Raw genomic sequence first — 14,053 nt, 5'->3', positions numbered from 1 at the left:
TGAGTAATCTTTACTAACTTTTTTACAACAAGCAATAACATGTCTTTGGCTAATTACAAGAATGCTGTACAAACTTATAATTGGCATGTATATGGGGTACATTATTACTATTGTATTTAAGTTGAAAATGTTATGTATACTATGCTGTTTGTATGTGTAAATAAATAAAAAAAAATGTGAGCCGTCACGGGACGCCTGGCAGATGTGAAACATCGACATTATTTTGTAAAAGTAATATGCAGAAAAGAACATATTGTGATAGGAACTAAATATGTCATAATGATAAAATAAAATATTACGATTTTTTCCAGATATCGATGACTATTTATTGAATAAACATTTATTTTCATTAAATACAAAAAATTACGAATTTATTTCAAATCGTGACTACTTAATTCGTAATCGCACAGTCGATTGCGCATGGCGACGCGTCGCCACACCGTACACACTACTGCATATAGGCTGTATATATATACCATCGTATAGCGTGGCGACGCCACGGCATGCGTCGCCACGACAGAAATCGGTTTTACGTGCGGCTATAGATGTTTCACATCAAAAAATAAAGCATTACTCACAACAATAAATCATATTTCCGCGGCAAGTGTTAACAAACAGTTAGTAGGACAGTAACGCTACAATACAAGTTAAGGACCTCTATGTGGGACGCAATAAAAATGATAACGCCGTCATTGTGATGGCGATGACCACTTGATTTATGTATGGGAGATTGAAGTGTGTTGAGTAATAGATTGTTGACTTTAAAACACTGATAAAACATGATAAGCATAAGATCTAAACAATTATTAAATTAAAAAAAAGGTGGTAGAACAAAGAAGAATAGAAATAATTAAGGTGGTTCGCCTCCGGCGGCACCGCTACACCTATTTCTGCCTAATAACAGCAGTGTAAGGTGGTATTGATATTGTGTTATGGTTTGAATGGTGTGGTAAGGGAGACATAATTTTCCGGGGCGTTCCAGCTTAGTCTTCAGCGGTAGCGGTTCACCTCCGCAAGTAGAGTAAAAAGTAAATAAATTATAGTCTGTGACTCTGTAATAATTAATTAACTACAATTTCTTAACACCGAATCATGAAAACCTATCCATCGTTGATTGTTTAAAAAATATTACTGTCCATAATCTAAATTGTTTAAATTGCTGTTTCTATTTCAGGTTAACTCTGACCCGATTTTGAAACGCATTTTGAAACTGGTTTAGCCGCATTTACGCAAAGTTTAAAGGTCGACATATGTTTAAAGATTTTAAATAGCCTGCGTCCGTACTTAACAGTCATAAAATTATCTCTACATAATAAATGATAAATCATGAATCAGTAAATGCGCGACGTCGCGGGCGAAAGGTGGTTGAACATAAATTCAGCTTATTATGGTAGAAATACTTTGTTTTTCGATTTCGATACATGAAGCCACCTCCGCTACACCTATTTCTGCCTAATAACAGCAGTGTTAATCGCCGCTGTGTTCTAGTTTTAAGGGTGTGGTAAATATAATTATCTGAAGCTTTGCAACTTAGTCCTTAGGGTTTTTTTTTTGTTTACTAGGGGGAAACCTTCAAAAGGTACCCGGCGTCGTGGGAGCGATGCAGGGTTATGTGGGATTTTTACCGCACTAAAACCCCCCCGGTGGCCGTCCTCGGCGCTGCGTAGAGTCCTTAGGGGTAGCAGCTGTTGCCAGCAAGGCTGTGAATCGTAACGGGGGTTGACTACAGTTGTCCACTGGCAGCATTAGCCGCTTACCATAAGCTGGGCTGCATGCCAAAAACTACCGATTTGGTAGAAAATAAATACTCCACTTCAATTTGACAATTTTACAACTTAAGATTTAATTTACAAGCCGAATCTTTTCGAAAGTGCACAGAAAGTTGGCTTCAGACAAAGGAAACAGTTGTTAAATATTGAAGGTACACAAAGCCGTTGGGGGCACGAAGCCACCTCGAAAATGTATCAGCCTCCGTAGCCATAAACAATAAAAAATAAACAAATTACGCTTTAATGGAAGCGGGCGGGAGGTGGTCGGGTGGCGTTTTACAATATTCGAAAATCTGTACCGTCTCCATGGGGTCGCCTGACAATATTTACCCGCTGTAAAGTAGATAGCCAAGCCTAGGCTTGAATGGGGTCAAATTCGGTCTTTTACATTAACACTCTTAGGTTCAGTTGGTCACTATTTTTCAAAGGGTATTTTGTTTGCATATTACAAAGTAGTTACGAATCCGTAACCTCTATTTTTTTAAAGGTATATTACAAATTAATTATTCCTGATTTGCTTTTAATGATGAAGAAAATTTTTATTTTTTTATTTGTTTATATCAAAATTCACAGCTCTTATTATGTGCAAACACATTTCACACTACATGATATGTGAAGTTTACCAATCTGCACTTGAAAAAGTGTGAACGAAACTCTCCTCACCCTGAGAAAAGACCCATATTCGTCAGTGGCACAGAAATGGGTTTATAATGACGATAAAACTTAGGAAGAATAGTCACTAGCAGACAACTCCAAACATTTAAAAAACCCAGCAAAGTCAATCATTTAAATTTTAAACTTTACAGTGGTTCTCAACATGCAACAACGTTCAATTATTGACGATGTTGATGACGGTGATAATCGGCGACTCGATCCGAACCCGAGCGACTCGCCAATGGAACCGAGACCAATGAATATTCATCGCGTGTCGCCGATCATCAAATTGACGCATTTTACGGGCTTCGCAGACAGTTGATTACGGTCTATGTCAGTGGTACTCAAACTGCGACACTGCATCCAACAAAATCATACCTACAAGGTATTTTTCCCCGATTGAGAAGGGTAATTTTTGAAGCGTATGAATGTATGTATATGGCTCGCACACCTATGGTCCAAATGGCTTGACGGTGACGGTGGTTTTAATATATTGTCATTGGAAAGGCTAAAAGTGTAATAAGTAAGGGGCCCTCTTTTCGTGTTAGATTTTTAGCCTTTCCAGTGACGATATGAGGTGTCGTTAGATCCGTTTAAATTGTGCGTGTCATATAGTCTATAATTTTAAGCAGTCAGTTTTTAGTTTTATTATAATTCTCTAGTTAACATCAAATCTATCAAATGACTCAAGATTGTTGATTTTAATTTAACTTACAAAATACTTATTACAAAGTATTTGATTGACAGGCAATTATAGAAATAGACAGAAAGTAAAAAAAGAAATCTTTTTTTTTCAATAAATTAATTATTCTATAATAGGTTTAGCTGTCTAAAATTACAAATCCCAGGAAAATGCGTACATAAATTGTATTAATCATACTCGTACCTACTGAATATTAACAATAATTAACAATAATATTATGAAAACCAGGAAACATAGATAGGAGCTTGTTTGTTACTCAAAGACCAAAGGTTGAGGACATCTGGCCAGTGCTATGAAGTGAGAACTAAAAATAGACCACTCCAGAAATTGAATGAATCCAAGATTCATAATGATTTATTGCCTTGGATTCCGCGTAATTTATTGATTCTTAAGACGATGAAATGGAACATAAAATTTGTTCTCATTGAAAATTTTAATGAAGTCGAAATCATTTTAATTTAATTCATTTTGATTGGATTTATCATGAAATCATCTTTTTTTAGAGGTGACCATTATTTATAAGATCGATATCTCGTTCGGGTAGGAATATGTGATCCTATCTGTTAAATACAGATTACTATGGGCGGCCTAATAGCCTCTTACCATCAGATGGACTGGACGGTCGTCTGCAACTCTAATATTGTAATCCACGTAACGTCAATTTTAATGAATAGGAAATACCGAGATCGAGAAGTCCAAGGTTCGTATCCCAGACACAAACCTTTCATTTTTGAATGAGAATTAGAAATTATCACTTGAATAAACGGTAAAGAAAAACATAGAGAACAGATGCATAGCTGAGTCTTTAAAAACTTTTTTAAAAAAGGTATGTGGAGTCTATTAATTCGCACTTGGCCAGCGCAGTGGACTATGGCGCGAACCTCTTACACTGAGAGGAGACTCGTGCCCAGCAGTGGGACAGAAATAGTTTGTAATGACGTAAATGAAAGCCGAGATAGATTATCCCCTGAACAACTAGCTGTTATCCTTATACGTGTATTCTCAGAACTTAATTAACATAATTACATTTAAGATGACATGATAAATAGATACAGTTCTTATGGTGAAGTTCACAGGACGATTTACCTCATAGGAAAACGAAATGAATATATTTGAATATTTATTACCCATCTGTTTCAATTAATCGATTTGTTTATTCATCACCTGTTCTATTTAATGATTGCTTTTCTGGAAATCATGCTTAAGGTACCGGGTTTGATTCCGATTAAGACATTTTAATTATTATTTATAGGGTCTGAGTATCTGAGTATTTACATTTCCATGTGTAGCTATGACGATTTCAGTTATATAATATTGATAATTTGTTTAATTTGAAAATCTTCTTTCCTCTTTAAACCGTTGAAACTGTTAATTAAAGAAGTTTATGTCATTTTTTCATCTTATAGGTACCCTAATCGTAAAACTATTTCATAAAACAAACAGCCAAAGAACATATATTTAAACTTAAACATACAACCATTTTCCATTTTCATATTTTAACAAACTTTTTTTTTCTTCTGAAAATAATTGTGTTATAAAAAATTATATTATAATCAAGAAACAAAACTGATAAAGATTAACAATCTCTACAAAACCGCTACACTACACAATGAATCACATAAGAAAAATATACACACATATATACCGAACATACTAGTAATATAATCCGTCGTTTTGTTATTCAATCAAGGTAGCAACACAAACAGTTCTCTATCTAACCACCCACACGCACCAATCAATAGTTGTCAGCACTCAGTCGCTAGAACTCATCCTTAGACACAACAGACGGTAAACAGTTAAACCCATTCAAATATGTAGACACCTATACAAATAGGTAAGGTGACCATATATTGCGTTTTGAACGGAATGGCCCGTAATAGGGTAATCTGTCCTAGTGTCTGTCAGTTTGCGTGAAAGTAATACGAGCTATGATCACATTTTTCTTGTGTAGTCATGGATTTTTATTATGAAGATTTATAAGAAATTCATATTAATAAAGGGTTTCGAAAAATAGCGTTTTTGTAACATGCTCAGAAAACCGTTTAATTTAATACCAATAGAATGGGGGTGCATCAATTAATTGGTCCACCATTTTGGAGCATCCGCCATGAATTTCGAGTGACGTCACTAATCCTATCGTGAATTAAACTAACAAACTGTAACTATTGCACAAAAATAACTATTGCACAAGAAATGTACAAAAAATTTTGAGTATTACAAATTGGGTTTAATAAAACATGTGTCATATGATGAATCTTTCTCAAAAGCTATTACGCACGATGACAAAAGTCACATTCTTTCCTGTTCCGTTCCAAAACCTTATAATCAAATCCAAATATTGCAAAAACCGCGATAAACTGATAATGGCCCGTTACCCATCCAATTTTTACCTACAAAACATTGAAATTTGAAAATATGATCATATTTTCTGGATACCTATTAGGTATAGTCTAAAGATCTTTGATATTTTTTTTAAATTTATAGGAGTAGCAGTTTAATTTTAATAATATGGTAGCATGCAGTCCATCTGGACTGCATGCTCGTCTATTATATAGCCACTTATTATTAGATAATAGTAAGTGGCTACTGCTGCCCATGGACATCCGTAATCAACCCAAGATAAGATTAAATATTCCTACCTGAGGTTAGCCACAAGTGCGCCGCTACCCCTGAGGACTAAGCTGGAACGCCTCGGAAAAGTCTGTCTCCCTTACCACACCCTTCAAACCAGAACACAGCAGCGCTGAATGCTGCTGATACGAGGCAGAAATAGGTGTGGCGATAGTGAAGACGGAGTCCAACCACGGGTTCTTCAAATACCTATTAGAAATAGTCAAGCGATCTTAGGTGTGGATTTGAGTAATTGTGTGCATAATGTGGATAGTTTGAGTATGAATAACGTACGTTAATCGATAACCAATCCCACAAACAAAACCGCAGTAGACACCAAATACAATAATAGTCCTCATTCCACCTGTCAAAATGACTTGCGGTTCCACAAGGCGTGATTAATGATATCCAAATTGAAATCCAAACGGACAAATATATTCAACAATTCACATTAGTTTCATATGTCATTATGTCTAAATTTTATGACGGTTCATGATTTTATGAGTATAGTCATAACTCCACACTAGGCAGCCCTGTGATTGGCATAGGCCCGTGCCCCGTGACATAGCATAAACATTTAAACACAATGAAGCATTTGACAGTATTTGAGTATTTGTTCAAAGCTTGCTTCAAATATTTGCACTTCGCCATTGCACATCAAAACGTTTAAATTTCAAATATGTGCGGAGCCTGCTGCACATGCGCAAAGTCCAGTTGCTAGGAGACCATGACTGACAGGTTGAAAATTTAAAACAAATAAGTGTTCAAATGTGTGAGCAAAGTCTTTGTTCAAATATTTGTTTATGTCCGGCACGGGCCATAGACACACACACACGCAGGCTCACCCACGTACGGTGTGCCTGCGCGAAACCTGTGACCCATGTTATGTTTGAACAAATACTTGTGCTTCACTGTGTTCAAATATGTGTTCAAATGTTTGTGCTATGTCTGACACGGGCCTTATGCGCACTTCTAAGTATATAAAAATATGTCAGACTGGGCCACGCGTCACCACAACTAGTCCCGAAACGCACTGAGAATGCTGAACGTGTGATTCATTGCATAAATAATAACGGACAGATGGAATGGGCGTCGAATAAATAATTAATACGAGGTTAATTACGTTCAGTGGCCCCGAGTGGTCGGTCGTAAATGGTCACCAAAAACTAGTGTTGGCCAAATTTGTAAGCGACAGTTATACGGGAGATCAATGGGGAGAGACCGGTTCAGGAATTGGAGAGAAAGTAGGTTTTGGTTGGTGATCATGACGTAGGAACCCTGTAAGTTTTGTTAATTGTCAGTACTGGCTTAGGACTACTTGATGCCCTAAGCAATCATCGCCTGTGGGCCTCACTATCTATAAGTAATGTCAGTTATTTAAATTGAAATAGTAGTAGGATTCTATAAGGAGTGATGTGATACATGAGACTGCTCGCATTTAATACCTCTTATATAAATTGATATTTTTATACTTTGGTATTCCTTGATATAAGGCAGTATACACAGTTAATAGATATTATAAATAGGCTTTTTAGACATGGGCAATATTGGACATGGACATGTTATTAAAGTAAACATATTTACTAACGTATAATAATGAATAAATAATTTATTTTAACAATAAAATCGATTAAAAGATATAAGTGAAAGTGCCAGTAAACACCTCAGAGAAAGACTCGTCAAGTACACTACCTTGACAACTGAGACGGAATGCGTTTGCTACGGTTAATAATGCGGGTCTATTAACCTTCAAATAGCAGTACAAACACACATAGGGCCGTAACACACGAGCGACAGTAGGTAATACACGAGCGCCTGCACGCATCCCATGCTGTCGACCGTCGTCAGCGATTGCTGTTTTGCGGTTGTGTTTTTTCATCGATTGTTGACGACAGGTAGTGACTGCCAACAATAATTGTCTTTACCATTTTAGCACTATTGCGGGTGCTCGCTCGTATGTTAAAGCCCTTATTCCTTCTTTCCTTCGCGTGGATTAAATAAACACAAATTATATCTGACAAATGTTCTTTAAAAATCTAGCCAATTATTACAAAAATAAAAAAACTCGACTGCTTAAAAACCCTTCACTGTTGGGTAAAAATATAAAAACATACTATTCAAAAATATTTATCCAAAAGTAAAATATCGTAAAAATATTTCAAAAAAGAGCACGAACCCACGGATATACAAATATTCTAACATTTCGATGCGGACGACATAAATATCATTTATGACATTCACGTCCTTCCTAATTCGGAGTTTATGGCGAATACGGAAGCCATAAAAAGTGGATCAAATCACACATAATCTGGTTGCAACAGATCCATTGATTCCGTGTCAAGGTGTTTTTAACACGCTTTTATTTGCTTGGGTTGTATGTATGTATGTATGTATGTAAGTATGTATGTATGTATGTATGTATGTATGTATGTACGTAACAGAGTAACGGAATCTTTGAACCCGATTTCCACTTTGAACGTTCAGTTTAATTCAAAATTTTGAAAAATTATCAAAATCCGATGTCAATATTTTATATAGATGGATATCAATTAAGGAACAGTAAATTGCATAATTGTGAAAAAGTGTGGGGTGCTTTTCGAAAATTGATAAGTGGAGCACTCCACGCTTTTTACACAATTATACAATTTACTGTTCCTTAATTGATTCCTAGATTGAAAATTATTTTCTTCTTTTTATTTGATTTTATCATAAAAGCGTGTTTTTTAGTTTTTTGAACTATATTTATATTTGCTTGGCTTGTATCTATGTATGTATATATGTATGTAACGGAATCTTTGAGCATAGTTTTCACCAACTTCCACAACTCTGATTAATTTGAAACTTTGCACACGTATCAAGGATCGATGACAATGCAATCATTTGATAACAGTTTCCCGTTATCCTTATTAGATTAATTAATTCCCCAATTTATGAGTTTGTCACAGACTAAAAAAATAAAAATAAATAATAGTTTAAAAAAACTAAAAAACACGCTTTTATTGCTAATCGAACTAAAACCTAGATTTTTTTTAATGACAAAGAGTTTAAGAGTAAAGAGTTTTAATTCAGAGTAAAAAATATTTATTATGAAGAAGAAAACGAGCTGTTACTTGGTGGTCAATTTATCATTGAAAGATTGGTGGGAGTAATATGATTCCGTTGGGAAAATAGGTACTATCGCTACACCTATTTCTGTCGTGAAGCAGCCATGCAAGAATGGGGATGCTTACATATAAGGGTCGTTTTATATTATTTTAGTCCTCAGGAATGGCAACGCATCTCTGATCAGGTTTTGGTTAAATCCTAGTTTTATATGGAGTTGGTTACAGATGTCGCTGGGCGGCAGTGTTCATTTAGGCTATAGGCATATAGGCTTAGATACTTTAAACAATTATAGAACATAGAAATACTAGGCAGATATCGGTATTGCAACATACAACCGATGAACCAACACTGACGGCTGGGGTGTCGTCAAGATCAACACCCACGCACCGCCCACAGCGTTCCACAACTTCCGTTTAGGGAAAGTGTGGATTAATAATTGTAATGACACCAAACAAATGAGACGAATACGACACGGAATATTGCGAGAGTTGCCATCAATTTTATCTTACCACCTACAAAGGAAATAATTTTGCAATGCTTACAAGTTGCTTGATGCAATAAGCCAATGGATCGAGATAAGCCGCCCAATTAATAAACAATCTTTCCAATGTGTAACAAAGATCGACATTCGACATTTTTTTCATAATACACATTCCAAATTTCGAACTTTTGTAAGACATTGGATAGATCGATTATTAATAATGGATGGTATCGATAAATCATTTGAGTATATAGGGTAATATAGAAATAATTATGGAAACATTAAACTTTCACTTGCAAATGTCAATTCTTGGAAATCAATTGGAGATAATTTTACCATTATATTTACATTAATGTCGGGGGAATAAATCAAATATCTTACAGTCACTTATAAATCTGTTCTCGCGATAGACACTTATCACCTCTCAGTAAATTGGAAAATGAGATAAGAAAGTGAAATTGCAAGTACGAAGAAAGGAAATGCTTAAAATAACTCACCTTTTTGATCGAACGCGTGTATACCTCCAAGTATTACTACTGTAGTGACCGGAGTTTGAAGGGCAGAGCAGGAGCTGTAGGCTGTTCGGTCTCGGTTGCCTGTTCTTTTTGGACCTCAACCGAACTACCTCTTCAGGCTTTTTCGTTTCTTTAATGGGCGGTTTTTTCGAATCCACACTCCATCTGTTCTTTTCATTGTATTTACAATCGAAATCTTCTATGATTTTTCCTTCCTCCAAATCTAAGTGGTCCAACCTGTCTTGGATGAAGCTTCTCGATCGAAGCAAGTCGGGCGTTAAATCGATTCTGTGTTTCCTGATCTCGATCGGCGATGTCGGTGGTCTTCTCGGCTCGAACACGACTTTAGAGTACTCGTTGCTCCGGCGCCACAAACGAGGCGAGAGAGGCCAGAATCGCCCGTTGTGCTGCGCGGAATCCATAACCATTTTCGTCGAGCACTTCACTTTACCGATTGGCATTCAAATTCGCATTTAATTCAATCACTACGACTTTATCGATGACACTAATCAACAGCTTTAAATTGAGTTACCAGTGCCGGATTGTTAACTAACTCACTTTAATTTGACTAACGTTGGTTCGCGTCGATGTTTAGCTACGTTCGTCACAAGTTATTTAAATAATCCTCGCGACGTCCACTACATCCGAAAGCAATTCATTCACTGCACAAGACAACGATACGTGCATAGCAAAACCCCCACCGAGTAATCAATCATGCGTAACACCTACTACGAATAGTCGATAAGGACCGAATGATAAAATGCATGAATCAAATGATAGTAGATACGTAATAGGAGACGTTGATCCGTTTACGTATCATGGAAATATTGCTATCGGACAATTTAAATTATACGGTACTGAATAAATCATGATAATAAATACTTTGAATATTGATATGATATTTGCTACTTGGGCAGCCGCGTGGGACAATGTTGATAATGTTAATCAGACGTTTTCTGAGAACGCACTGAGTTCGATTCCTGTTAGAAATATAAATCATGAACAAAAACAGCGGTTTTTGGATATACTTGTATGCTTATACTTGTATACTCGTTTTTGTGTGTGTCTATGGCACAATACAAGGATACAATGCGTGATTCTACGTAAAAATACAAATATGTTTACTTCCTTAACTTTATTGCCCAAATCTATATCTACTGCTTTAGTTTTTTAAAGACAATATTTTCCCCTATCAACATTTACATTCTTATTTTAAGTAAAGATAGTTGTCTATTTATATCTTTTCAAGTACACACTTTACATCACTATGTAGTTGTTGGGACAACTTTTTCTGAGCTATACCTAATTATAGAGCATGTTACAACTGGTATTTGAAATTGACCATCTCGTGACGTAATCTCTGCATTAATTGACAGTTGCACTGCAGCTGACTATTATCACTTGTTCCCGTGTTGAAAGTGGCACCTGCTTTAATTATTGGAACCGGTATCAACCGGGCCGGATTTGGTAAGGCTACTGCAAGGAGCGCTTCATAAGAGAGGGGCCCATACAATAGAGAGATTTCGAGGCCTCAGCAATTTTCAGGATTTTTTACCCAAATAATATTTTTCGCGTTTTTACCTGCACTTAACTATGCACATTAATTGGCATTTATACTGTAGCTGAAATTACCAATTGTTCGAATGTTGAAAGTGCAACCTGCTTTAAGTATTGGAATCGGCATCAACAGGTTGGTAGGGCAGGTGGCGCTACTGCAAGGGGCCCTCCATAAGAGAGGGCCCCCTCACAATAAACAAAAATATCCAAATGTCGGTGGTCAGAAACTTTTAAGGTATTTTTTAACAAACAGTATTGTTTCGATTTTTTACTTGCACTTAAGTAATTACTATATTCTTAGTTAAAATAATTTTTTTTTGTTAGTTATATTTTTTGAAGACTTGGCGGAAAAATCTTCCTTTTATTACACGCTTTATATAGCTTCACTTGTATGTTTGTCTGTAACTCCGTTTTTCAGTAGAAAGAGATCAACATACATCCTTATCTTACCCTGCATATATGAAAGAATGAGATAGAATACTTTTCTACTTTTTAGTTGATTTTATCATAAAAACGTGTTTTTTAGTTTTTTGAACTATATTTATTCGGAAATGATTAGGGGCCCCCGCAAGAGTTAAACCAAATCCGGCCCTGCGTATCAATAACAACTTGTGATTCTGTGAAAGCGTACGTACTTATCTATTGGTTATGTAAATGGATTAATACTTAAGAATGAGATAAATATTTAATTAATTATAAGGAGATTCTCTTACGTCAACACTTTTAATACAATTTGGTAATTCCACATCGTGACACTATCATTTTTACAAAATCTCTCCAATACTCAGCATTCTCTTAGCGTTTCCTTAAATTAATATTTATTTCTGCTTATGCAATTAAATATTTATAGTACATAAATGGCAAATAAAAATCTAAAGGAATTTTACGACAAAAACTTCAAAATCTCACGTTTTACGATACAAATTGTTTTACAAAGACAGCTAGCGATAAATCATATCTATGGCCGTAGATATATTTACGACATCTCATCTTACAATGGCTATCTGGTTGCTATCAATAGCGATGGATAGACATAAAATTGCTATTGACATGAAATATAGGTTGTATTCACACCGTTGCATGCTGGCTGCGTCGCAGGATGTGGACGGTGTGACAGGACGCCTATCCGGTCTGTGTACGTTGATGCTGGTTAAATAGCGAAATTATTGAAAAACACAGCTAAGTACTTATTGTTGACGATGGGATTCTATGTGGGTATTCGCACACATATATATTGATGCGTGTGTATGTAGTTATACATAATGTACGTACATGATACGAATGTACATGAAACTAGCTGACCCGGCAAACTTTGTAGCGCCTCAAAATCTATTTATCAAATATATTTCATATAAAATATAGCCTATGTTACTCGTGGATAATGTAGCTTTCGAATGGTGTAAGAATTTTTAAAATCGGTCCAGTAGTTTTTGAGCCTATTCATTACAATCAAACAAACAAACAAAGTTTTCCTCTTTATAATATTAGTATAGACTATGTTGCTTACAACCTTTTATTTATCTTGCCATGTTAGCAAGATATTTGACTCGCACACACGTAATGTGTGGGTCAAATTTCGCTACTGAATTTTAAACTGAAAAGATATAAACTTACTAGCTGACCCGGCAAACGTTGTGTTGCCATATAAATAAATAAATGTTAAGGGTGAACAACCCTTATCACTTAGGGGTATAAAAATAGATAGTAGCCGATTCTCAGACCTACTGAATATGCATATAAAATTTGGTGAAAATCGGTAAAGCCGTTTCGGAGGAGTACGGTAAGTAACATTGTGACACGAGAATTTTATATATAAGATTTAAATATTTTTATTTAAATATTTCATAATATACAATTAGCAAAGCAGCATGCAATGCATGGTATTACCGACCTTAGACATCTGTAATCAACCCGAGATAGAATTAGAATCCTACTTGACGTCAGCGCAGATGCGTTGGCATCCCTAAAGAATAAGATGGGACGCTTCGTTAAATTATCCCCCTTACCACACCCTTCAAACCAGAACACAGCAGCGCTTATCACTGTTGTTATAAGACAGAAGTAAGTATGACAGTGGTGCGTTTACTATCACACGAATTCGCGGTGTAAGAGTCAGATGAACGTATGTACAAAAAATCAAAAATTGGTTTCTTTTTCACAAAACAGCCCACAATGTAGTATTTTATGAAATGGCAAAACGACGTAAAGCTATATTCAATATGTTTATTTCAACTACTGTATATTATCTCTATTAATGATCTGGTAAAGTTTGAAGTGGCGAATTTTCACACTATTTTTGCTCTCCTGTAAAATTGACAAAATGTAGATACGTTCATCTGACTCTTACACCGCGAATTGTTCCACCACTTTCAATACAAATAAATATACAAATTGATTTCCATACTCAGGAAGAGAGGTGTACAATATTCTGCATAACTTCGCAATAATTTCGCGAATTGTGACTCAATCGTGTATTACATCTACGCACATACCTACATAATTATTGTTTCCTGAGATTGGGCCGGCCCACAATAATTCGATGTCCTTTTTCGATGCGCAGTCATCCTCAGAATTATGCCTGAGTCGGTTCTATTTTTAGATTCGGTTAGAATATATTTTTTTTTATGATTATATTAGGTCGGTAGAAAAAAATGTAGTT

The 14,053-nt window shown here is 35.7% G+C and overlaps 1 protein-coding gene across 1 annotated transcript in view; it reads right to left on the bottom strand.

Annotated features, from left to right (window-relative positions):
- The window catches only part of Fak (protein tyrosine kinase 2 Fak), an 88,173-nt gene that overhangs the window by 48,077 nt on the left and 26,043 nt on the right, over positions 1-14,053 (bottom strand). The window contains exon 2 of the mRNA XM_073092329.1: positions 9,820-10,499. Coding sequence (XP_072948430.1) covers positions 9,820-10,298 — 479 coding nt within the window. The 5' untranslated portion in view covers positions 10,299-10,499. The remainder of the gene's footprint in view (positions 1-9,819; positions 10,500-14,053) is intronic.

The sequence above is a fragment of the Epargyreus clarus genome, unplaced genomic scaffold (genome assembly GCF_041222505.1).
Source record: "Epargyreus clarus isolate Ecla_fem2 unplaced genomic scaffold, WU_Ecla_fem_2.2 ptg000035l, whole genome shotgun sequence".
Taxonomy (NCBI): Eukaryota; Metazoa; Arthropoda; class Insecta; order Lepidoptera; family Hesperiidae; genus Epargyreus; species Epargyreus clarus.
Note: the sequence above shows the minus strand (reverse complement) of the source record. Positions and strands in the feature narration are given on the sequence as shown.